The following is a 25,585-nucleotide window of genomic DNA, read 5'->3' on the forward strand; positions in this document are numbered from 1 at the left end:
AATGCATCGTGTGTCTGAAAACCATTTCTTTCTGTCCTTTTATTGTGGTGTTACTGTGATCCAGACCAAAAGGAAAGCATGTTTTAATTCATGGAGGGAAGGAGACTGAATATCTTGGAGATCAAATAGAAATACAGCAACGTGTTCTATAGCAGGTAACACGAAAAGAACTTTTTTCGTTGTTTCCCTTTCTCTCTTTGAGCTCTAAGAGCAGGGCTTCAGCTCGCCCTTTCCGGGGGCTGCAGTTCCGTGCTCAGCCCGTTCGGGGGGGAAGGAGGCGAAGCGGGCGGCCACGGCGGCACCCCCGGCCTCAGGGCCGGAGGCGGGAACGGGGCACCGGGAGGAGCCGCCAGCGGGGCGGGTTGCCGGGGCAGGCGCCGAGGCACCTGGCGCGGGCGAGCGGGGGCCGGGCAGCCCTCTCCCGGCAGGCGGGCAGGTAAGGGGCCGGTGCCGGGCGCCTCCGGGGCTTGGGGTGCGCCGACGTCCCTCGCCGCTGCGGCTCTGCGATTTCAGCAGCGGTCGGTAGGGCCGGGGTCGCCGGCAGCGGGGAGCGGCGCAGTCGCTTGCCGGGCTCCGAGCAGGGTCCGCACCGGCTGTCCGGCGGCGGCGGGGCTGGAAGGTGGTTCCTCCGTGCACCTGGCCTGGAGGAGTCACCCGAACTGCCTAACGGGCGACTCGGTTTACTAATGCGCGCTGTTAATTTAGAGTGATAGAACTGTTAGGGCTGGACTGCACGCGTGCTCAGGGATGTATACTCGGTTCCTGCTATCTGGGGGGTAAATAGCCCCTCAGGGCAGTGCCCTGACCTTGGTGTCAGCCCTGCTGCACAGCACCTCGCAGCTTTATTGCCCCGTTACTCACATAGGAGCTTCCACTGTCTTTAGCTGGAAGGGTTGGTCCCACGAGGGAATAACAGCCACATCCTTCCCTAATGTATTTAGGGAGTGTGCCACACTTCAGTCTGTGAGGTGTTGCACCAGCCTTGCTGGGATCACCAGCTTGCAGCGTGACATCTGCTTTTGCTTTGGTGTAGGTTGCGTATTGGAGTCTGCTAGCTAGTGAATGAACATGGTGCTGCATTTTCCAAATAGTAGGTTGGGAGTTTTGTATGTTACGATAGGTAATGGGAAGCCAGAAGTACTTTTGTATTAAATAGGTGGAGAAAATCTCCTGTTTAAGTATTCATGTTCTTTGTGGTCAATCTTTCTGTCATTCCCTCAAAACACACAGGCATACTATCTAAATACAACTCTCTTTTTCTTCAGTCTCTTCCTTTATGCCCTGACCTACAAAGGTTGAAATCCTTCTATGCAGAAGATTAAATATATATCTAAAAGCCAAATCTCTACATCCAATATTTTATTGCTGAGTCTCTGTCCCTTAGTAATGCTCTGTTAGTTAAGCAAACCTGCAAGCAGTCCGTGGTACTGCATGGGGGCTGCGCTAGCTTCTGCTTCCACTGACCTAGTGTCACTACGGTCTCCTCTGCCGGTCCTGGGACCGACAGCAGCCTGATCCTGCTCCATGTAGCAGAAGCAGCCAGTCGGTAGCTCTAGAGCCACATTCAAAGCTTGATAGTTGAAGTGTGGGTGCCGTGTCAGTCCCTGCCCATACGACACATCCCTGGCATGGGATAAGGATAGCAGTGTGCTGCCGGTGCTAAGCAATGTAGTTGAAATGGCACCTGTTCCAGGCTGTTACGTCAGCACTCCACCCAAAGCAATCGATTTCAGTTTCTTTTTCTTTTATTTCTTCCCACCACCCCGAGTAAGCTTGTTGGGAGGACTTTTATTCTTGCCATGGAAGTGGTAAAGCGGTGAGGTGGTATGGTATAGCCTGGCTGTATGGGCTGACATAACAGGAACTAGCACTCTACAGCTACATTTTTGTGAAAAAGCTCTAATTGTGACGTGTATAGTCCATAGATTCTGCGTGTTCATTGTAGAATAGAACCCTAACATGTTACACTGCATTTTAATGTAGCTACTGAAAAAGAAGTATTTAGTTTATGTGAAATTATTTGTCCAACAATTTGAAAACTCCATATAAGGATTTTGAAGAGTTAGAAGAAACCTGTGACAAAACTGGTTCTCTTTTCTTCTGACTGGTTCTCCCGAGCCATTTTCTTAGCTTCATAGCAGATTTGCTAGAATATTGTGAATAGCTTTTGTTTTCCCTCAGGGTCATCTTAAATGCTGCTTGTGCAAATAGTAATGAGATTACAATATCCTAACAGGAAGTTAAGCTAGAAATTACAAACAGAACAATGCCCTTTTTTTAGTTCAACAACATTGTGTATCTTTAAAACCCTGTTTATTATCTAAAATGACCATATGTGTAGTTTTCGTAAGCTTTTCCAATTAAACTTGTGAATGAGACTCCTGTAACTGATACTGCTCATTAAAGTATAATTTGAAGGTTGCATTTAAACTGGATAGATATCCATTGCAAGTACAGAATAAACAAAGCTTTCTTTTAAGGCAAAATGTTGGAACTGTTCTAGTAAACGCTATCTCATGCCTCTAATAGACCTGGTGTAGTAGACTGCCTTTCCACTGAAAGCAGAAAACTTATTCCAAACAGGTACTCAAAAACTGCTTCTTTTTTTTTGGTAACTGGACATTTCCTTCAAATACAAGTAGCTGGTAATGTTGGTTAATAGACAGACTTAAAAAACTTGTTTTGCAAAGCAAGATTTAGTCCTGCTATATGCAAAGAATGTGATAGCCTGCAGTTTGGAAATTTAGTCACAAGACTGACTTGCACTGATACGAAGTGATTCTTGCCTTAGCCTTTTCTAACCCATAATGGTCAGACTATGAGCTAGGTAATGTCTTTCAACTGTTAAAGAAATAACGCAGAGTTCTGTTCACGGTTTCGTATTCTTGTTAATCTTTCCTCTCTCTGCCAGGTATACTGATCTTACTCTTCAGTTCCCTATTTCTAATTTTAGTAGTTATATATCCCTGATTGTTCCTCTTTACCCAGTGCTCATAGTTTTCCCAATAGATTAAGTTTGCAACTTGTGGTCAGAGTTAAGAAAATAAAAGCAACAAAGCAGCAAACGAAAAGAGACTTGCTCTCAAAGGAGTCTCTGGGGAAAGGATTAGATAATGCAAAATCACTGTGATATGTACTTCAGTCCATAAGAATTGTGATCCTGTGAGGCCTTTTGGGTGGGGAAATAGGGATTTGTGTGGTAGATTAGGGAAGGTACTATGAATTTCACAGAATTAATGAAGTATCTGAACTTTCATCCACTGCCATTAAGCAAAAACTCTGAAGTGTGTGCCACGTCTTTACTGGACACTAAAATTTAACTATATGTTGTAACGATTTTTTGAATGTTTCAGGAGCATGTTTAAAATAAAGGTGTCTAAACTCAGGTGAAGAAGTAGAATCCTGCTTGAGACACTGCAAATACGAAGTAGTTGGCAGTCCTTCTCCAAAAGCCTTATCTAAGCAGCTGCAGGTGATAGAAGGGATTTAACTTGCAAACAAAGTGAACAGGATGAAAATATTGTAGTCTTACTATATTTGGGAGCAGGGGGAGGAAATTGCAAAGAGGAATGTTAAATGGAAAGGACAAGGCGAAGTGAGTAGGTGCAAAAATGGATAAAGAGCAAATAAGGAGCAGAGCTCATGATGCTGAAGCAGTAGCTGGAGGCAATGGGAGCAGCCAGCTGAGGGCAGAGATAGTCTGACAGTAGGATGTTCCCCGCTGTCAGACAGACACTATTCTGCCTGCTTCTGCCAGCCTGCGTGGCTACTCTCTGCACCTCACTCTCACCAAGAAGGTCTGGGGGGACAGGGAGGATGGGATCTGAATTCTGGTAGGTAGCATTGCACTATAGGACTGGGAAATACCTTCCTTTGTGAGCTCGAGATCCCACAAGCTGTTGGGAGAGACAGCAGCGTTGCAACCATAATGGGGATGGTGTCACTCTTTCCTTTCCCTTCCCAATTTGGTGACTGTCCTTTGCCTATACAGTAGTAAGCAGATGAGTCTTTAGTGCTACCACATGTCATCTTTCACTGGGGAGATCTTTTGTAGCAGAGGCACAATTTACGTTGCTGAAATTGATTGAAGGTCTAAAATAACAAAGTTGATGTTGGCTCCTGTAATTGACCCTGCTAACATCAATAAAAACGCAATGGAAGGCCGGTAAGAGGTGGCGTTTGTCAGTGCAGACTCGGTACTTCGGCAATATGCATAAATGGTAAGTGATTTTCACTTCCGTGTATGATTCGCACTGTAGTGTTTGATTAGTGTCAATTCACAGGCTCTTTAGATTTTCTAAGAGGCTCTCCTGCTTTGTTGCAGCAGTGTTGGGATTGAGAAAGTGGAAGAGTAGTGGTCAGTACTGGAACCTAGTTGCTGATGCAGCGTGTAATCTAGTTTTAACTCTGGTCAGTCTCTCAAACTCACTTTTGGCTTCCAGAAATCAATCTGATTTTTTCAGTATGAAGCTGTGTGGAACAGGTTAAACAGGATGGGGGTTCATGAATAAAAATAACTTAGATAAAAGTGAAGCCCTGTCCAGTCATACCCTACAAAAATAAAAGATCTTTATGGAAATAGAGCACATTCAACCTTTGGAATTAGTTCTTCCATGAGTTCCATTCCCTTCATTCAACACTAGTAAGTCAACTATGACGTAGTTCTGGAACTTACTGTTTCCATTCCTCTTCAAGATTTATGTAAGTAGAATTAACTTTATGTAATCCTTTTTCTGAGGGATTACAGGTAAAGGACTTGAAGGTCTAAGTGGCTTTCCTGAAACTTGATACCAGGACGAAGTGCTATTTTAGCGAGACATTCATGTTTGTTTGATTTATATTCTAAATGAGGATTAGTGTCTATAGCAGAGAATTACCTGTACAGGAATGGATGAAACTAACCTGGAGTATTTTGTCAAGGCTGTTGGTCTGTGACATGAAGGCAGTTATTTTTCTGGGAAATGATCCAGAAGCATGAGTGCACTGCTTGGAGTTTCCTGTTCTATACCATTACAGTGTGTGTTGAATGATTTAAGCGGAAAACACCCACTCTCCACCTATCCTGTAACTTATTTACATATTGATGATTATTAAACTCACTGATCTTAAACCCTTCTGTCTTCCAGACAAGGAACACAAGATTTGTCTAGTTGCTTGCCGAAATCCTAAATGTTGTCCAACAAATGGACACCACTCTGCAAAGGGAAGATTTGTCAAGCTCCTGCTTTCTGTCTTTCTTTCACAAATGACCTGTGTTCTCCAGCTATTTTTTTTTCCTTCTGGAAAATAACTTTTAAAGGGAAAGCTAAGTCTAAATGTCATAGCTTTTCCTGGAGCTATGGTTTACTGCATCCCATCATAGGTCAAAAAGAAGAAAGAGATGGTTTAGCTGGAGCATTACCTGCTTCGGGTTCTTTCTAATGAACTATGACTGGTCAGAAATTTATAAACTGCTGGTCCATCAAACCCCAAACCAAACCTGTGATGTAGGCTTCTGATTCGATAAGAAGAGTTTCTCACAATCTTTGGGCTTGGGATGGAGGAAGTGGGTGGATTGGCATGCCACCTGTACACCATTGGCATGCCACCTGTATGCCCTGAGCTCATACACACCTCCATCCCACCCTACAGCATTTATGTACCGTGTAGTAATCTTTGAGTGACCACAGCCTCAGTCAAGAAACATATGGGTTATCCATATTCACGTTCTTGCTCACTCCATGTGCCTTAAGGTTTGGTATGTAATGCCCTCAGCTAGCAAGAGGAAAATCTCTATTTTTTTCAGGAACGAAATGCAAAGATTTGCATTTGCCTCAGCCATACCTGGGGAACTTATTTAAAATCCTTAAAACTTTGGGAGTGGAGAAAAAACAGAGTGGCTTCAGGTGCTGGGTTCAGTGTTAGACTGTAAATGTCCCTGTGGATTTTCATAGAAATTCTGGCATAAAGTGCATCTTAAGACTCAAAGGAAATAAAGTGGATAATGATGGAACCAATAGACAGTCTGTCTTGGGATTGTTTAAGTATCTTAGCAAGCCTTTATGCATATGCCTAGAGGTCTTTAAAATGAGTACTAGAAAGAAGTGATGGATGTATTTTTTTTAGTCAGTCTGATCTGTTTCTTCTGGTTGGTTGCACTTTAGCAAGTTGGTTGATAGAGCTGGTTGATGCTTCCTACCAGCTTGCTTCTGGGTAATGCTGATTCTACACAACCCATACATTTCCATCAAAGTATCCATTCTCTCTACAGTTTGAATGAAGATGAGGCAAGTTGACGAGCTGTTTAGATCAGTGCTCAGCTTTCCACCTGCCTTGCTGACAGGCTTCCCAGCTTTCTGGATGGCTGAGTCTGAGTGAGTGGGGTTCCTGGGAAACCAGTTAAAGATTAGAAAAATGTAATTTTGCACATTCTTCAAAGGGAATTGTCTGAGAATTTTCTTCCCCTGAGAAAGTATCTTTTCCTGTATAAGGAGGAAGGAGAGAATTTATTTTCTTCTTCTTAATGTTTTGACATGCTTCTAAAACCTGGCTTCATTGTCAATGCTGGGGAAGACTTCATGTGGCACTCCAGTTCCTTAGTTCTGTAGAGAGCTTACTATAGAGAAATATTAGTTCCCATTTTACCTGCAACTTCTGGTGGACCCTAATTTCCCAATGGTAAATAGCACTAAGTTAGAACCGTTTCCTGTTTATGTTGTTTCATATTATTTGTTAGCAGGGTGGCAAAATCTTAGAAGATGCTAAAATGAAGCTCCTTTCTTTTCATTTTGTATGTACATGCATCTATTTTGTAATTAGGTCTGTAATCAGTCTTCCCATGAACATATTAATGAAGCAGTAAAGACAAAAATAAGGAAGATTTCATCCCTTAAACCAAGGACTTGTCATGTCTTATCATTACAATGAAGCCTTTGAAAATCCAGACTACCACTTCTCAGAGACACTGGAAATTGATAGAAGGTGAGTTTGTTTAATTTTGCTGTTGTGACTGTGCCTTAAGAAATTAAATTCTGTATTTATATGCAGGAGAAACTTTTTCTCCAGAGTTTTAATTCGTGGATTTCTTTTAACCCCTCCTTTTGCTTACATTCTCAGACACAAATTTTTAAAGCTGTTATCAGGAAGGCAGCATTCAAGAGAAATGGCATGTTTGGTTTTTACATGTTAGATGAATTTATCGGTTAAATGTATTTTAGGATTTATGGCATAATGTTATGGATATGTTTTAGTTCCAGTAATTTTCACAATGTGCTCCTTGGATGTCTTCATTTTGCAAGCAGTTATTTCTGTTTAGGTAAAGTCCAAGTTAACTTCAGGTGGAGGAAAGTTTTAGTCTTTCTAATTCAGTTAATGACCAAATCAGAATTATGATGTTGGAGTTCTAAATAGAAAATACCTCTCAGTATCAGAGTTTGTTTTATAATGTACTCAAATGTGATAATAATAGGTAACACAATTTATTAAGGATGTCTATTGAGAGTTTTTGTGGCAGTCAAGTTTTTCCTTTTTGTTGCTCACACAGGCGGAATTCTCAAAAGAATTTGTTCTCTCACCAAAGCCCTTATGATTCTTCACTCCATGGTTCCTACGGAGAACACAGCAGAAGAGAACAGAATTACCCTCTGGCCTCCATGAGACACAGCTCTGAATACAGTGAAAGTTTACCAAGAGTTAATGTCCTAAGCAGAAGTCCATATGGAAGTTCCATGGGTATGTAATTTCTCATATGAACAGCTTATAGAAATGCTGAAACAAATAATGGCTTACTCTGTCTTGACGGAGTCCTGCAACTCTGGAAAGTATATATTTGTACTTGGTGGCAGTAAGGTTTTTTGGCTTTTTTCCTAGTAGTTCAGATGTTATATTAACAGATCCACAAAGTGTCTCTTGTGTTAATAGATTGGTAAATACTGACTTGTATGGCCTGCATAAGTCATGGAATACTAGGATGTACATTGGAGTGAGATATAGGAGTTTTGTTAATAGGATATACTATTATATTTGCAGTAGAGCTGTATTTGGTCAATAGGGCTGATATACTGTGTGTGTAAATAATCCATAGCAATGTACAACTTTCTGTATAATTCTGATTCCCTTCAACAGATAATCTTTCCTTTGAGCCTGAGCCAGAACTGGCATACAGCCCACCTTCTACCTTCCATCTACTGGATCGCCCCTATACCCACAGAATTTCCAATGTATCGGAAGGTAAGACACAAGGACTGTGGTGCATCAGAATATTGAATGTCAGTCTTGCCCTCCATAAAACAGTAAATATTTAAAAGCCTTCTGGTTCAGGTATGAAGATCTTCACATAATAAAAGGAACCATAAAACAAATTCTCTTCGACTGTCCTACATCGTTGTAGCTGAATTTTTCAGTATCTTTCTGAAGGTGATGATCTTTGTTTCTTGAGCAATGAAAGATATAATGCCTACCCATTTTAACCCAAACTCCCTGTAAGTGGGTCAACAGAAAACCAACTTACACAGTTACCTGAAGATACTCATTGTAGGAGGAAATAAGGGGAGGATAGGATGCATTTTTGAGACTGTCTGTAGTGAATTTTTCACTGTTCTCTGTGTAAATTCTAGACTATAATAGTAATTAGAGATTTATATTCATTAAAATACAGGGGGTCTGGAATAGTATAATATGGATTCTGGTTTAGGCTAGCATAGTAGTTTATTGTTCATATTCTGGGTGGGAACTGTTCTTCCCATATCGTGTAATTTTTCTGTTACAGTCGGGTCGGTTCCTGTCTGCTGCTTCTGGAATGTAATTAAGAGTTCTTTTCTGGAATTGTTACATAGATGCATTGAAAGAACCACCTCTCTGTGCCCTCAGAGTGAGGGATTCTTGGTTTTTTCTCTTTTTCGTCTGTAAGTCTTTAAGTTAAGACCTGATTTGGCAAAATCCTGTATTTGTATTAAAAAGCAATGATTTTATTGGTGCCTGGAAATGCCTCACTCCATGAGTGACCATAGAAATAGGACATTTCCAAACATTAACTATCATGCATGGCTTTTAATACCTGATAGGAAGCAGAGAGTGCATTTCTAACACAGTCAACTAGAGGATAAATGTCTGGGTGCTGAAAGTTCAAGAAGTACCTTCACAAGGAGGCACAGATGCTTTTTCTGATTCTTTTTAATTGCTACGAAGGAAGTCGGCTCAAAGTCGAAATGACACTAACATCAGGAGACCGTTAGGTCTAAAGAGTAAATATGGTGAAGGAGCCTGCAACGTGTGCATTAACTAACAGGCGCATCAGTCAGTTGAGGCCTTCCACATCAGAGGGTCAAGCTCAAAAGGGGAAGGTAACATTGCACAGCCTGGCCATTAGCTTAGTGGGAAGGGGAGGCAAGGAAAGCTGTGGCTAAACTTATCGGCTTTATAGCTGTAAGGCGGATGCATTTAAGGAATATAGTCACTCGTGTTTGAATGATTGGATGAAAGAAGGTTGAGAGAACAGTTGCATTTTGGCCACAGGGAAGTGGGAGTCTGGTACGTATAACTTATTCAGCATGATGGAGTGTGGTTCTAAAACAATCCCTCTAAAGTCAGTGGAAGGATTTTTAAAGAAAGGACCTGTCTTCTAGGAAGGAAGTCTTGAATAATCAATGTGCGCATTTATGAATGGGTTAGATGACAAAGTTTTCCGTGACAGCTGAGGACTGGGCTCAGTACCTCTTTTCTGTATCTGATGTATCTGAAAAATTGCATACGGTCGTCAAGCATGACCAGGAAAGAAGTGAGTGGGGGAGTTTGCATGTAGGTAGTGAGATTGAAGGCTGTACTTTTAAGTTGTTTCTGTGAAAGTGAAATTTTAATTTCTTAAGTCAATTTGTCAGAAGTATCTGGGCTTACTGAACAGTGCATGTTATTTAGATAGCTTTATTCGGAGACGCAACAGAAGATCACCTGATGAGATCTTCATGACTTCTTCCAGCCTGTTTGAAACAGATCCAGTGTGCAAAGAAGGTAGGAGTTTAGATAAGTGGTTCGGTATTAAATAGCATCTTGCACAAGGACGGTGTGGTTGATACTACTCTTGGTTTATCACCAGAATTGCATGTACAGTCTTTCTGTGGTTATGGGAACAACTTGGTTTTGTGTTAACACTAGTGATTAATCTTTTATACTCTACTAGCACACTAAAATCCCATGATAAATGAAACACAGTGCAGAGTGAATATGTGTTAAATTGTAGAAAGAAAAGCTAAATTCTTTATTAGAATTTGTTTGACCAGCTAATGGATTGTTTTCAGACACTGTGTCTGGAATTAGCATCCAATTCCAACTATGCGAAAACAGTCTGATTGTCAGGTAATACAGTTCTGTTTGTTTCATAGGTAGTGCTAAGTTTGGCCACTAACATCAACTAAAATTATAGAATAAATAAAACAAAAGTTTAGCTTTCTAGTCAGTATGTAGCATCATAGAAATGTAACTATCAAACAGTGATCAAGCAATAGACCAGAATCTTGGAGTTTTAGTATTTTGTTTTCCTTTATATTGCAGCTCTTTGTATTAACATTAAACAAGCATCAGACAAGTGATATTTATTTTATAACATTCAGTATTGTACTACTTACGTCTGTATTAGAGTACTGATGGAGCTGAGGATATTCTGGGGAGTATTATTAAGTCTCAGAACTTGCCACACCCTGGTAGCAGTGAAAATGAGGAATGTTGTTATATCCATTTCAGATTTTGTATAAGAATTACTGTATTATTATCAAAAAATTTTGATTTTTTTCATGGGTTTTATGCAGAGGAAAAGTTAGTTGGAAGTCTTGCAAGTATGTCTACCAGTGAAAGGATTAAAGCAATCCAGAAGATGCCAGAGACCATGAGTAAAAAGAGAGAGATCAGGTAAAAATAAAAGTTTATCTGTTTAGTTTTACAAACACTGTACTTTCAACATCTAGCTATCAAGTATGGGTGTTTGCCCTCTGCTCAGCTTTTGTTTGTCACTTTGAAAGAACCGAAAGTACTTTTTAATGCACTTTTTAAAAGTTAATGTCTTGCAAGGGAAAATAATTTAAAGATGGTTCATTGTCCTTTCTCTGGATGAGAAGAATCTCTTGTGATAATATAAAACAGAATATCAAGGCCTTGAGATTTGATTATGAATGATGACTTGCGATTTCTTTTCAAAGGAAATTTGGATGTTGGCCATTGAAAAAGGAGAAGAGACCACATGGTCTCAACCATCCTTTTGTCTCCTCACAGAATATATTTAGATTTTGTTCCCAGAGTGAGTTATTGGAGGGCTTGGAACATGCTGTCATAGCATGGACAAGAGCCATGGTATCAGCTAATAGAAAAAGAACCAGCAGAACATCTCCATGTTTTATTAACTCTGTTCATGTGCACATGTGTGAAACTGTATTTGCAGCAGCTTCTTTGGCTTCTTGTTTTAATTACAACCCATACTATAATCCTTGTCATCCCCTGCCCTGCTCCTTCACAGGAATAAAGTTCTTAAAGAAATAACAAAAAAATCAAGGCACCGCAGTACTCAACTTTCCTGCTGTACACAGTGTCTGCAGGGAACAGTAGTGGTAAGTGTCAGAAACTTCTGTCAGTTACAATAGAGTAAACCACTTTAGCTGCAATGTTATCACTGTCTCCAGAGGTATCTGGTATCTTGCTTTATGTTACTTGCCAAAGAACCAATTAATGGCTGCAGTGTTCATTAATAATGACTTGCATTATGGTAGTACTTAGGAACACCAGTTAAGCATCTTATGGTGCATATAGTGGGGGAAATCTGTTCTTGCAATCAAAATGGAACTGTAAAAAATGTGAGGCCTTATTACATGAATTTGAGTCCTGTTTAAGACTGCTTGCTGAGATTCATCTCTCTCTCCTTTTTTGCACTTCAGTCATTTCGGCGATTTGGAAATAGCTTGTCAGAATGTTTTCACCTACTGCAGTTATGGCACAAGACTCTGAAGATCATTGGTGCCGAGTTTGGAACAAGTGTTCTTTCTTATTTTATTTTCTTGAAGTGGCTGCTAACTTTCAACATATTCTCATTCCTCATAAACTTCAGTTTCATCACAATCCCTCAGTTTGTTGCAGCAGAACCAAATAACCTTTCATTCACGGGTCTGGAGCTGCTCACTGGAACTGTAAGTATGTAACGACAGATTTGTATTAATACTGTGTGCAACAGATCTACTTTAAAAACTCACAATAGAGTAAAAAAAGTTAGTATTTCTTATTAACAGGTGTAGTTAGAATTTTACATTACTAGAAATAATATTTAGTACATATTTGAAAAAGAAGCTGCAACAAACACTAACTCTGGGTGAACTGAAAGGAACTCATCCTGATCCACTTGTCTCACTGCAAATGGTTGCTATGTTCAGCAATATTTCAAGACTTTAATCACTTCCAGAAAGAGACACAAAGGAAGCCAGGCCTTTCAGAGATAGCTACAATAGTCTTCAGCAAAACATTTTTCCCATGCTAATTTTCCTCTGAAAATACAGTGCAGATTTCCATTTGTGATCCTGTGAATTTTGCTTATTTCCAAAGCTTTATTCTTCCAAGGAGCACACATATCTTTCTGTGGCAACCCGCTGAACTCATTGGGGCCTGGAAACAGGAGGATCTTTTCATTGTGTGAAGATCTTTACATTAGGGGGATAAAGTCCGAGGCTGTTTTTAAAGGAAGGTTTTGCACTGCTCTAACTCGACCAGTATTAATCAACTAAGTGATCTGAGAAGATGACTTACTGTTTCTTCTTTTTTTTTTTCTGTCTTTGCAGTAAAAAATGTGTCAAGCTTATTGTTGTTAAAGGATTTCTGTAGTTAATAAACAAGACTCTGCTCTTATTAATGCTTAATTGAGAAGAGATCTTTCTAAAAAGTAAAGGTGTCGGCCTTTTCCTTCTAAAATTGCTTTTAAAGTGCTGTGTTTTGTAGTAATGCTGTTTAATTTTGCGAAGTACAGTCACCATTGCAGGATGTAGTAACTGTAGTGTTGAATGTCACGTGCTTCCTTCCTGGTTCCTTCATAGTTGGTACAATTTGTCAGTACAGAACCCTTGCTCCTAAGAAAGAAGCAATTAAGCCTTTCCCTCTTCAGGAATTTTCAGAAAAGACCAAATCCTGCAAAGGTGTTGAATGCTTATGGCCATCCCACATGAATCTTAAGAAGGATACAAGTCATTTATATATCTCTAGAAGCTCTCAAAACTATGGAAGATTTTAGCTGATAGAAAGAAAAAAAAGGACCTGATATTTAGAAATTTAATCACACCTGTGATTTCACAGTAGGGAATGGGACAGCTCCCACTTCCCCTAATTGGGCTTCAGATGATACTTCCCACCATAGGCAGGTAATAGCAAACATTTTGAATGATGTCAGTATTTTTTCAGGGTTATTTTCAACAAACAGTACTCTACTATGGCTTTTACACCAATGCTACAATCAGTAAAATAGAGAATGGTCCGTCTTACAACATGCAGCTGGCTTATATTTTCACCGTTGGAATATATTTTGTCATCTGTTTTCTTATCTTGTTGTTCAGGTAAACTAACTCTATATTCTTATTTCACTTATATTAAGGGGGAAAAACAAAATCCCACCAAAAAAACCCTCCACCCTGTAATAATTACCTGAGTATGTTTCTGTAAGTCCTCATTTCCAGGTCTAGAGTTTAAGTAGAAGTTTCTGCTCAAAAGACAGTCTCCAGAAATCAAAACTTTATTAGACAATGAAAACTAACTGCAAAATAGTAAGGGACATGCAGAAAATCCCAGTTCAAACTGATGAGTATCATGATCCCTGCTTTGTAAGCTGTTGCTCCTAGTATCTTCTGGTATTGATGTGGCTTTCCAGAGGTAAAGATTGGCAGCAACTAGGAGAAGGAAATGTGAGAGTTGTTTCTTACATAAGAAGACATGGAAAATAAACTTTTGTGTGACATGCTGTGACATAGATCCAGTAGCCTGGGGACGGGATAGCAAAACTGACAAATCTCCCTGCTTGCCCTGCTGTACAGACTTGATGTGTTTCCCCATTACACATCTCTCAAATTTAATTTTCATTGCAGCATGGCAAAATCCTTCTGCAGGAACTTCATTAACCCTCAGACATACTCGGGAAATGCTAGCAAACTTCTCTGCACGTGGGACTTCAATATAAATAATGAAAAAGCCGTGAAGCTGAAACAAAAGAATCTCAGCACACAAATAAAGGTACAAAACACAGGAGGTACAAAAAGGTAGAAAGGTACAGAACTAGCGTGCATGAGTCACTCTGCCAGAGACTTGTATGTGCATACACAAATTTGTATGCACGAATAAGTCTCTGGCAGAGTGACTCAAGCGTGCTAGTCCTGTTCCGAATAGACTTAAGTCTTCCTGACTGTTAAGTTTTATTTGGTTTGAACTCCTGGAGTTGGTTTAATTACTTGTTTTTCTTTTCTCTTTAAGCTACATATAAATATTTGTATGCTTCTGTTCTACTGAATGAATCTCTGACTATTAAATATTTGCCAAACGGAATATTTATTCTGTTTTTCCTTCCTGCTATTTAACCATTTTGTAAACAAAAGGCAGGCTTGTCATATTATCTGTGAAATACAGTGTAACTATCAAGACATAAGACTTTTAGGATAGGAACACAAAGTTGTCCAGTAAATGTTCCCAGGGTATTACCCTGCCCATCTTCTAGAGAAATAATCTTTCATTCAGTCTCTCAAGTAGTTACTTGAAACAAGTTTTGCTTTATGCTGTTGACTAAGGAATTCTTCATTAGGAATTGTTTCCTTGCAGGAAGACCTCACTGAAGTAAACAGAGAAGTTCTAAATCTTTCTGTAACAGAGAGAGTTGTTCGTATTGTTATTCATCTTGTTTCTTGGGTTGCTGCCCTGGGAACAGCAGTAGCTGCTTGTGCTGGTGTTTACTTCCTCTCCATTAATAACCTAAAGGTAAGGACAGATTTTGCATTCTGTTTTTGGAGATGCTTTTTTCCACATGGGTATTTTACACTGAGTGCAAGCAGGGGTCTGTTCACTACTAGGACCGTAGGGAAGCGTAGCTGTTGTTTCTGCCAATGCAAACACAAATTCTGCTGTACCTAAAAAGCTGGTTTGCAAAGACTCACACCAATGGGGACTATGGCAAGAGCGTAGGACCTGAGGGATTTGAGAAAATCTCCCTCCTCACCCCAGCAGCTGCTTGCCTGGGCTCATGGCTAGCTTAGGAACAGTGCAGCTGGTGACCTTGAAAGAAACAGCAGGAAGAAGCCTCAGCAAGGCCTGCCTCTCCTTTGCCTAGGAGCTGCTTTTAAGCTGGGGCTCCCACCCTTGGTCCCATGTACACAGGGGAACGAAAGAGAGTCGCTGTGCTGCTGGACATGGGCCCATAAAACATGGTAGTCTCTAACCTGAGAACATACAGGGAGGTGTGCTGAAGTGTCTTTTCTGTGGACACATCTTGAGGCAGCATTTTGGTTAAGGCTCTAAGTTGGGGTGGTTTGGTTGTTCTTTTGTTTTTGTTTTTCCTTGCTAAGCTGTTTATGAAAGGGCATAAAAATGACCTGGAGAGCCAAGCTGCCATGTTGGTGCTACCTATTGTCACATCTCTCCTCAATGCATTCATCCCATTCTTCTACTCGTGGCTTGGGCACCTGGAGAGATTTCGGACTCCTGGACACCAGATATATGTCACCATTATAAGGTATTTGTTGCTACCAACTCTTAGTGCTTTTTGCCTGAAGTTGTCTGACTCTTATTTTTGATAGCAAGTGGTGTCTAGGTGGTGTGGTGGGCAGTAGGTAGCTATGGAGGAGAATTCATCTTCTCCACTCTTCCCTCCATGTTTTGTTTGTCTTCTGTTAGCCTTCTGGAGTGTTACATCTCTGCATATGAGGACGGGGTATGGTTTCCCTCTCAATTAGGCACACTGTGAAACTGGGCGTGGTTTTCTTTGTAGCTTCCCTAGGTGGCCCTTGGGCTGTTGGCTCCCCAGGGAAAGGAAGGGGAGAGAGGAATGAGGAGGTCTTACTTCACTACAGATGCATGGAATTAACAGCACGTTACCCCTGGTGCCCCTCAGACCTTTCTCCCCTGCGGAGCCCACACACTCAACCATTAGCCTGTTCAGTAGAGATTTGTGCCCGGGTTGTCATGCCCAGCTCCCTTTCTGCCAGGACAATAGAATGATGCTGCACCCAAGCTCCAAGGAGAGCTCCTGTTAGTCCTGGCACTCTGCAGTGCTATTGTTGTTATAAAAGGAGGTAATAATGTGTAACCAATGGTCATCCTGCCATCATTCCCTCCAGTGAGCGTATGGACCAGCTATCAGTGCAGTTACTGTTACTTTTTCTTTTTAGAAATATCATCCTGAAGATATCAATTGTTGGAATACTGTGCTACTACTGGCTTAACATTGTGGCTGCATCAGAGTCGCAGGTAAAGTTTCAAAAATAAAAATCTTCGCCTTACAATGCCAGGTTAGGAACCACTTAGATAAGCGGCTTGCTCCAGCAAAGAGAAGTACATGTAGTGTCTTGGAAAGCTGAATTTGCCACCCCAACATTTTTTTATTAGCATCTCTAGAGAAAGGAGCTGTAGGAAAAAAATGAATCACCCAACTCAGGTCTCAGCTGGTTTGCAGCATTGTTCAATGAGAGGTCAACTATGATTAGTCAGGGTGTTAGCAAAACTTTGATCTGTAGCCTAAGTTTCAGATGCCCAGGCATTTGGAAACAATGTTAGAATTGCATGATTTTTGACTTCTAGATATGCATTTTTTTTTTTCTTCTGCTTCTTAAAGTGCTGGGAAACTCTGGTTGGCCAAGATATCTATCGTCTTGTTCTAGTTGACTTCATATTTTGTTTGCTTGGCTCTTTCTTCGGAGAGTTTTTACAAAGGTGAGTAATACTTTTCTAATCTTGTTTTTATTCATTAACCAGACACGGGTTTTTTTTTTTGCAATGTGAGAAAAGGAGAAGTCCCACAGAAGCGTGGCTGTGGCACCACTGAAGCTTCCTTTGTTGTCTCTACGAGGCATAGCCTCTGGGTACATGCCTTGCATATACTGCAGCTCCTTCTTAGGAGGAGGTCAGAGTGTGTACCGTTCTACTCTCCCAATGTGTCCTTTTTTCCTTTGGAGATGGAAACACAGGCAGGGAGGAAGCCACATTGTACTCCTGTAGATCTCCTGAATGGGATGACAGAGGACCAAGTGTCTCAAGCAGAAAACCTTGCTTTTCTGCATGTGCACAGGCACACTACTGGCTTTCCTTGGTATGTCCGCCTGTATTTTTTTTCCTCTTAGTTATATCACTCTACAGAGTTTAAAGTCTTATTTTAATCAGTCTTACTAAGGATCTAATATGACTCTCAGGTGTAGAGTTCTGTGGTATGGTAAGTGAGAAAGTATTTTTAACTGAACGTGAATACAGCTAAGAATGTAAGCCAAAAGTCATTTAATTCTGACATCTGCTGTGTGTACCTAATTGCCAAACATTATTTATGACTTAAGGAGGTAGAGTATTTAAGTGCTTGCCAGCTCTACAGAGCACTTAGGGTTCCTGGCCATACTTGTGTAGGAGATCCATTCTTTGCCCTTTGCATATGATGTGAACGAGACTGGTTTACAAGAGTTTGTTAACTTTATGTTAAATCAACACAAAACAACATTGAGAAGCACTTGAAGATTTTCCCTCCACAGCTCTTGCCAGTGCACTTTAATCCTTCTGTTCTTGTTCTGTTCAGATAGGAAACCACCTCCCAGCAAAAGGTCAAAGTACCAAAACTGCAGTGTCAGCTGTGATGCATGTCCTCCACTAAGCTGTGCAAAAGCACCAGACTTACAGCTGTAGAAGATTAAAAGTACAATTAGTCATATTTATTTGTATGTATTCAAAGTAACCCCCTGCAAGCCCAGCCCTGAAACATTATTGATGATGCAGCTGATCAGGTGGTACCAAGACCTGTATTCAAGGAGAGATGGGATAGTTACCAAAATCTTTATGTTCTTGCTACAACAAGCAGAAACTGAATCTTCCCAGCTCAGGAAAAATGAGGTGATAAAAAGGGATTCTTGGCCCTCAGTAGGAATCCTCTGGGTACTTGCTTACCTGTGTGTGTCTCAGCTATGTGCAACCTCAGCTAGTTTAAAGTAGAATATACTTTAGGATATATTAAGAGTATCAGTGTACAAGATTTGGTTTTTTTGATTGAGCCTGAAATTTTTTAAGACTCAGGAGCTGAAAAGCTGTTACAGTTTTCTACTGAGGCCATTTCAACTGTTTAATCATAAGCATACTTTTCTGATATAGTTACAAATCCTTTTTTTTTTTTTTTCCCTCTTCTTCAAGTTTTGTGAAAAATACCCTAGGTCTTATTTCACCCCTACTGTGTGTTATGGGAATTTGCTTTTGCCAAATTCTGTTTCATTTTTGATGTGTTGTCTAATCAATGAGCTGTGGCTGCTTTGCATGACATGTGGTTAATGCAGCCCCTGAATAATTTGTCATTGATGCTTGTATTCAGGAGATCATTTGTAGAGATTTCTACAAAGGGTTCTATCATTTAGCAAATGCTATTGTGCTGTGTTGGGTTTTTTTCCCCCAGAATTATTAGAACTACAGTCTGTGTGAGCCTGGGGCTGCCAGAATTTGATATCGGAAGAAATCTTTTAGACTTGATTTATGCACAGACTTTGACGTGGTAAGTGGTGCATTTATGGCCAAAACTTCACTTGCACTTAGAAATACCATAGAATATTCTTATTCAGACATTTCTGGGTGCTTCACATCATGGGGGAAAGAACAGAATAAATGCCTGAGAGAGGTGATATATTAAGTACCTTTGTAAGGATTGTGACTTTAACAATAACTTTAGTCGGTAGTTTACCCTGTGGCCACCTGGTCTGGGAGAAATCCATAAAAGGAACATCCTAGAGTTTTGTTTACTTCCCCACTGGAATGGTGTTCCTCTTGAAATAGTCTCAGTATTAAACCCTGGAAAAGATGCCTTATTTCTAAGAATGAGGACGTTACTCCAATTACAAGAGAATTTTGCAGATATCTGCATAGATACGTATGTTTGAAGTCGCATATTTTTCAAGGTTGACTTGCGGTTACAGGATCAATGTTAATATAATTACATTTCCAAATAACCAAACACTAACTGTATATGAAGTTAGTGTGGTATTTCCTGCTTTCAGTGCTCTAAGAGCTGTGTGGTGAATAGTGAAGATTTAACTTTTCTCTTATAAATCCTTTCATGTAGGATCGGTATCCTCTTCTCACCTCTGCTGCCTGGTATCCAGATGGTATCATTTTCTATAGTATTTTATGTGAAAAAGGTAATAAGCTTTACATGTATTCATCATAAACTTATACTGTTCAAAATCTGGGCAGAATTTATTGCATTAAAGTGCTGGTTTTGTCTGGAGGCTGTGGGGTTTTACATTTAGAGGAGCAGTTTGGTTGATTGCATTTTGCGTGGGGGGTGGGAGGGGTTGCTTTAAAGGAACACAGTTTAGATGCCCTCGAATTACAAACCTGTGAAACTTGGGAGGGGGGAAAGTCTGGAAGCATTATAGGAGGGGTTAAGAGCACAGTTAGAGAGGAGAGAATAAAGTAGTAAAATTAAAGGCTGGGGAATTAATGGTGTACAAGTCATACGTCAATATAGACACTCAGCCTGGGGCTGTGACTTTGGCTTCCTGTTTACTCCCCAGCACACCCCACACCCCAAGTTATCTAAGTGTAAGCAGGCTGATTCAGCTAAAGATCATGGTGGAGTTTTCTTCTTTTCAAAATTCTTTGTCTCAGTGGTATGACTAGGTGATGGATTGTTTGTTGGGTCATTGAACAGTTTGTAGTGTTGAATGTAGAGGAACAAAGCTATAGCTAGAAAGATTGATTCAAACTTCCCTGAACGGTGTGTTTGCCTATGCTACAAAAGCAAACTCTACCCAACAGAGTCCTGAAGAACCCATCAGAGCCTCATTTTGCCCCTTACTATTTAAAGACTATATTTCTGAAGCTTTCTAAAACTACAGTATATCTATCAAATTCTATAAAAGAAGTTCTTGGAAACTTTTGATAGATGCTATTCCAGCAATCGCCACTAGCAGTTTCAGTGGGATTGACTTAAACCGAGTTGAAGTGGCAGGTAACACCATTTCAAGAGTCAGTGTATATTCATCTCTTTAAAGGTCAGTCTGATGATGAATTGCCAACCCCCTCGCAAAGTCTGGAGAACTGCTCAAATGACAACATCCTTCATGTTCCTGCTGTTTTTCCCTTCCTTCCTTGGAGTCCTGTCTGTCATTGGAGTTACAGTCTGGAGGTATGGAAGGTCACTGGCATTCAAGCCTACTATGTTATGCTGTGTGACCTGATACCAGGCAAAGGAATCTAAATTCTTCTATAGAAAAAGCTATATTGATAGCTAATGGAAGGTTTCAGATGTTCATGAGATGTTCTGTATTCTAAAAACAAGACATGCTCAGTGAGTTTGCAAGAATGTGGTTAACGCAGTAACTTCTCCCATAAGAAAGTGTGAGGAGAAACAAAGTTACCTTGAAGTTTTGGGTTCCTATTTAAATGTCACAGCAAATTTTGGCTTTTTCTCCTCCTTAAAAGCTTCTGCGACCTAGTCCTAGTTCGTGGACTTATTTATGTTATAGGCCATACTCTGTCTGCAGTGGAGAAACACCTGGAAAAACTCAATTGAGGTCAACTAGATTATTTACAAACTTCAGAGGCTCTTTTTGCAGAGAGTGCTGACCTCTGCAATAATGCATCTCGATTGTTATCAGTATTTTAAAGCTGCTTTGTTTATGTGCATGTTACTCTGGTCACAGTAATGAAGGCAGCATGGATACCCCTTTTCTTTTTCTTGGCAATTCTCAGCCACTTGATTTCAATATTTAGTAAAACAGGTGGCTACACATGAAACCAGGTGGGATGAAATATTTCAGAGCAAACATTTCCAGATGGCAAGTGGGAATTTCAGACTGTCTGGAGTAGTTCAATTTCAAAGCAAACAACATTTTCCTATTTCAGTCTACATGAAAATGTTAATTCTTGCTACGGGTTGCCTTAGTTCACCACATCCTGTTGTTACTGAAAATCTGTAGTGACTCATGTCCTCGAAGGCAGGGTGAGATGATGGTTCCCTTAAGCACCTGTGGTGAAACTTTGAAAATCCAGATTTTCAATTTGCTGTAGCTTGCGCTACAATGATTGACTTGTTACATTTAGGTCAAGATTGTGTTTACAGGGCTTGATACCGATCCGTTGCAGTGAGGTCTCATCTCTCACTGTGTAGTCTGGGGTGGGCATTTTAATGTCTGGAGAGTGACCCAAGTTAAAAATCAAACATAGATCGTGGAAATTCCCTGAGGGTCCAAAGAGAGCAGAGCGTCATAGCAAACTAACGAGCATCTTGATGTATGAAATCACAATATTAACTGAATCACTGGTTAATATATGAAGCTTTAAGTAGCTATTTTCTCACACTTTCAGGTTAAAACCTTCAAAAGAATGTGGTCCTTTCAGAGGTTTGTCTTCTATGTATGCTGCAGTCTCTGAGTGGATAAAAATACTGGAAAATTACACTGCCTCAAAATGGGTAGTGTGGATCTACCATAACTTAATTACAAATGAACTTTTCTTCTTCATCCTCTCTGTTCTTGTCCTGTAAGTACCTGCTAATGAAAAGCACTGGAAAAGGACCTGAAGTGGAAAAAAGGGCTGTGACATAGCCATTCTTCATTTTTTTTTTTTTCAAAAAAAAAAAAAAAAAATTGCAAAGTGCATTTTAAAGCATCAGAAACGGTGAATATATTGGAAATTCATGTATTTGAAATACATAAAGAAGTTATAAAACCTATTCCCTTTATGTTAGGATGCCAAAGCTCTTTACAAACCAGCTAGGATACACTGCATTTAATTGAGTATTTCTAATTTGCTGCTGCCTAGGCTCCAGATCTTATTTCCACTGGCACGCTTAGCTTTAGGAACATCAGCAAAAGGGAACATGCTGCATACAGTTTGCAGGATAAATTGCTGCTTTCCCCCCCCCCCCAGAGGTGGATAAATAGTAGGGAAAGAGCAAGCTTTCACAAGCACAGGGAATACAGGCCAGGGGTATACTAGGACCCTGAGCGACATAACAAGCAGAAGTCTGGGAGATGGTGCTTTGTCTTTTCTGACCATTTCTCATCAGTGGAGTCATTAGAGGAGATGATAGCACGTAAAGAATAGCTGAACTGCCACAGGGACACTGCAGTGGAAGGGCGTGGTAGTGCACAAGCAGCATGGTCAAGTGAGCGCACCGTATGGGGAAATGCTAATAAGTAGGTTGCAGTCTGCTTCCAGCTAATCTCAGGTAAATTCACATACTGTCCCCTTGGCTGAAGTAAATTATTTTGGCAAAACCAGTATGTGCATATCAAGCTATGTGCCCACTGGTAGGGTTTGATGTTGTAGCTGTGCTGCTTGATATTTCTAGCATGGGCCATGCACACCTGGAGCCCAAACCTGTTCTCATAAAACAAGATCCCACTCATTCTAGTGGGACCAGGATTGGCTTGGAAGTGATAAGTGTTCAGTGTTGTGATTTAAGGTCCAGGCATGTGTCTAAGCAAATGGCACAAAGTTGGATAAGAGCATTAGGTTCCTATTTATCTGAAATACACCTTGTATTGTTGACTTACTTTAATTGTACCTCTCATCTTGAATACAAGTCCATAAATCTTTGGATCTTTTCCAAGAGAATGTCTTAAACAATTTCATGTGTTTGCCATTCCTTGTGTAATTGTATACATAATTTTTTTTATATGTGTGTGTTTGTGTGTGTGTATATATATGCATGTATAGATATGTGTGTATATAAACTTCAATGGTTAAAATAAACAAGATAACTTTCTGTTTAGGCAATGACTAGGAGGAAATATTCATGGGTATGAGTGCTCATATGTTGGACTTTTTTTTTTTTTTTTTTTAGAATTTTTACTTATTTTTACTGGCAAATAATAGAAGGAAGAAAGACCATGACCAAACTCTTACATAAGCAAATTATTAATGTAAGTTTGCCTTTCAGCTTTATCTTTTTTTTAAATGTGTCTTCCTTGTTGATTGTCTCATCCTGCTATTGTGGAGCTGTAATCTGCTTTTCCTATGACGGTGCAAGGGAGGGTGGGAGCTCTCCCCTCCGGGAATTGCAGGGAAACTTAACTCACAAATAGAGTTGTTGCAAAATAATTTTACCTTCAAGCTGTGCTGCTGCAGCTCCCTCTGTAGACAGATTATTTTAGAATAAAAGAAATTGTAATGATTATTCTGGTCAATGGTTACTCATAGGCTTTGAGCCTCTCAAGAATGATTAGTCTATTCCAGCTAATGATCAAATATGTCTTGACCATAGGAAGGAAAAGATAAAATGTTTTTACTTGAAAAACTACGGGCACTGCAAAGGGCAAAACAAAACCCATCTGCACCAAGAGGACAAGGCCAGCAGGTCAGTTCAATAGTTAAGATACTACTGTTTCAATTATGTGCTTGGTACGATGTCATGGGGTTCCTCCAGCCTTGCAAATAGGCTGCCATTCTGGGATATGTCGGGATGTAAAACTTCACGTAAGTTGATTGATTACTCGTTAACTCCAGACAGCAAAAGGATACTGTGGAAGTTCCTGAACTATTTGTTCCAGACTGGAATTTAACCCGGAAAGGATATAGAAAAGTCCTTACCCTCACTAGACGTTATTTATGATTATGAAACTGCAAGAAAACATTCCTAATCTAGGTGTGTGGTGATGGTCACTAAAGGGTTTGGCCACACTTGAACCTGGCCCAGACTAAAAGGGAGGCTGCTGCCTTTTCCTGACTCTGGATTTCCTCAGGGGTTTACGGTTTGTGCCCCCCCTGCCCAATCTTTTCAGCTGAGGTAAAACTGAGTGCTTTGACCTAACCCCATTTTAAATCCCATACAACGTCAAGATAGACATCTAATGTCTTAACCTTGAATTTATTTTTCAAGTCAGTCCTGCCTGCTGAGCCATCAAATTAGTGTTAAAATGTGCACATATAGGTGCTGTGCAGTGTTTTTATTTGGGTTGAATGAAAACTCTTTGACCTACATACTGATGAAGAAAAAGGGTTTGTTAGGTTCCCCTCCCTCCCCCCAAAAAACCCAAATCCCCCTGTATGACTGGCCATCATTAATGTGATAATATATATAAATATTGACTGTAAAGACGGGACCTTAAAGTGAATAGGCGTTTTCTGTGTGCTGGGGATTTTCAAACACTAGGCAACCCAAGTCCAGGGTCACAGCTGGGACTCCTGAGGGGAGAGTTTGATAGCCTACAAAATTTGGATATTCTTGTAGTTGTTAAGGTCAGATTTCAAAAGGAGATGCTGGAATAATCTCATTGTGGATCTAGTAGAAGAGCCATCTCCCTAAAACAAGGGTAATAGCATTGGGTGTGAGCAGCGCTGACCATAAAGTCATGACGGGAAGCCAGAATATAGTACTGCTAATGCCAAATACTGTCTTTCAGAGAAACTCTTCTTCATACCACCCGTCCAGGCAACCTGCCCTGCAAGTGCCAGGCTACCCAGGAAAGGCATTTGACAGAAATCAAAATGCATCCCACAATGAGGTGAGATGGTCAAAAGAAGGAAGTCTCTGCTAGATTTCCCTATATAGAACCTGGGGCATGGCATAGACAATGGGTATATGTTGAACAAAGAGGACATCCTGTACGTATAGAAATAATTTTAAGGATTGATTTGAACAGGTATAAAAATGCAATCAGAATAGCTGTTGGAAGTCATACTCACAGACCTGCTTAAGATCTGGAGAGTATGGTTTTGTTACAGGTAACTGGTATCTTTTTAAATACAAGATAACAAGCACATGAGGGAAACATCGACCTGAACCTACTTGTGAATTTTGTTTTCAGTATCCCTATTCTGCTGGCATCTTGAGGGGGACTGCCTTCCCACTAGGTAAGCGACAAATGCTAAACACAGAAAGCAGCTCGTAGAAGCCCAGCTCAGTAAAAATGTTTTATATAGTACAGACAGAGCATAGAACAGTTTGATGCAAGAGATATGGAATTTTAGCATCTTGTGTAAAGAGAAAACAAAAAGACTGGGGTTTGGGGTAAACATTTTCTATAGGACGTGCTTATTGGTAGCTTGTTGCAATGTTGGTGGTGACTTCTGAAGACTGATCACAAGCTTCTGTATACCAGAGAGTTTAATTTCTGTGGGTAAATGAGCCATTTTGTCATATGGGAGCAGCCACAGGCAAGAATATTGCATCACATTAGAGAGATACTTCACATCTTGGTGTGAATCTCAGAAGAGGTTATTAGTGATGTAGAGTCCCTAGGACATTGTATGCCTGGAATAAAAAAAGCTATGGAAACTTGCGTGGTGGCTTGAACTATTCCTGGTTTACACAAACATGCAACTTCATTCCAAATACTTGACAGATGAGACACTTAAATAGCACAGGGCTTTTTAATGGGGGTGGTTACTATACCGACACCAGCACAGCTAACATTACTTCCTTTGT

At 40.3% G+C, this 25,585-nt stretch overlaps 1 protein-coding gene across 3 annotated transcripts in view; it reads left to right on the plus strand.

Annotated features, from left to right (window-relative positions):
- Positions 1-25,585, plus strand: part of TMC5 (transmembrane channel like 5) — a 26,677-nt gene continuing 1,092 nt past the window's right edge. Inside the window, exons 1-22 of one of the 3 annotated variants that reach the window (XM_075165112.1) lie at positions 1-155; positions 6,799-6,960; positions 7,523-7,710; positions 8,104-8,208; positions 9,892-10,008; positions 10,791-10,878; positions 11,480-11,570; positions 11,895-12,143; positions 13,399-13,550; positions 14,076-14,220; positions 14,800-14,955; positions 15,540-15,706; positions 16,362-16,440; positions 16,805-16,902; positions 18,611-18,706; positions 19,271-19,346; positions 20,205-20,338; positions 21,520-21,693; positions 23,003-23,081; positions 23,423-23,515; positions 24,561-24,662; positions 24,966-25,011. In XM_075165112.1, coding sequence (XP_075021213.1) covers positions 6,887-6,960; positions 7,523-7,710; positions 8,104-8,208; positions 9,892-10,008; positions 10,791-10,878; positions 11,480-11,570; positions 11,895-12,143; positions 13,399-13,550; positions 14,076-14,220; positions 14,800-14,955; positions 15,540-15,706; positions 16,362-16,440; positions 16,805-16,902; positions 18,611-18,706; positions 19,271-19,346; positions 20,205-20,338; positions 21,520-21,693; positions 23,003-23,081; positions 23,423-23,515; positions 24,561-24,662; positions 24,966-25,011 — 2,509 coding nt within the window. In that variant the 5' untranslated portion in view covers positions 1-155; positions 6,799-6,886. Of the gene's footprint in view, positions 156-348; positions 437-6,798; positions 6,961-7,522; positions 7,711-8,103; positions 8,209-9,891; positions 10,009-10,778; positions 10,879-11,479; positions 11,571-11,894; positions 12,144-13,398; positions 13,551-14,075; positions 14,221-14,799; positions 14,956-15,539; positions 15,707-16,361; positions 16,441-16,804; positions 16,903-18,610; positions 18,707-19,270; positions 19,347-20,204; positions 20,339-21,519; positions 21,694-23,002; positions 23,082-23,422; positions 23,516-24,560; positions 24,663-24,965; positions 25,012-25,585 lie in introns of those variants that run through there. The other 2 variants (XM_075165113.1, XM_075165111.1) reach the window with 2 other exon arrangements.

The sequence above is a fragment of the Calonectris borealis genome, chromosome 16, assembly GCF_964195595.1.
Source record: "Calonectris borealis chromosome 16, bCalBor7.hap1.2, whole genome shotgun sequence".
In the NCBI taxonomy this organism is placed as follows: domain Eukaryota; kingdom Metazoa; phylum Chordata; class Aves; order Procellariiformes; family Procellariidae; genus Calonectris; species Calonectris borealis.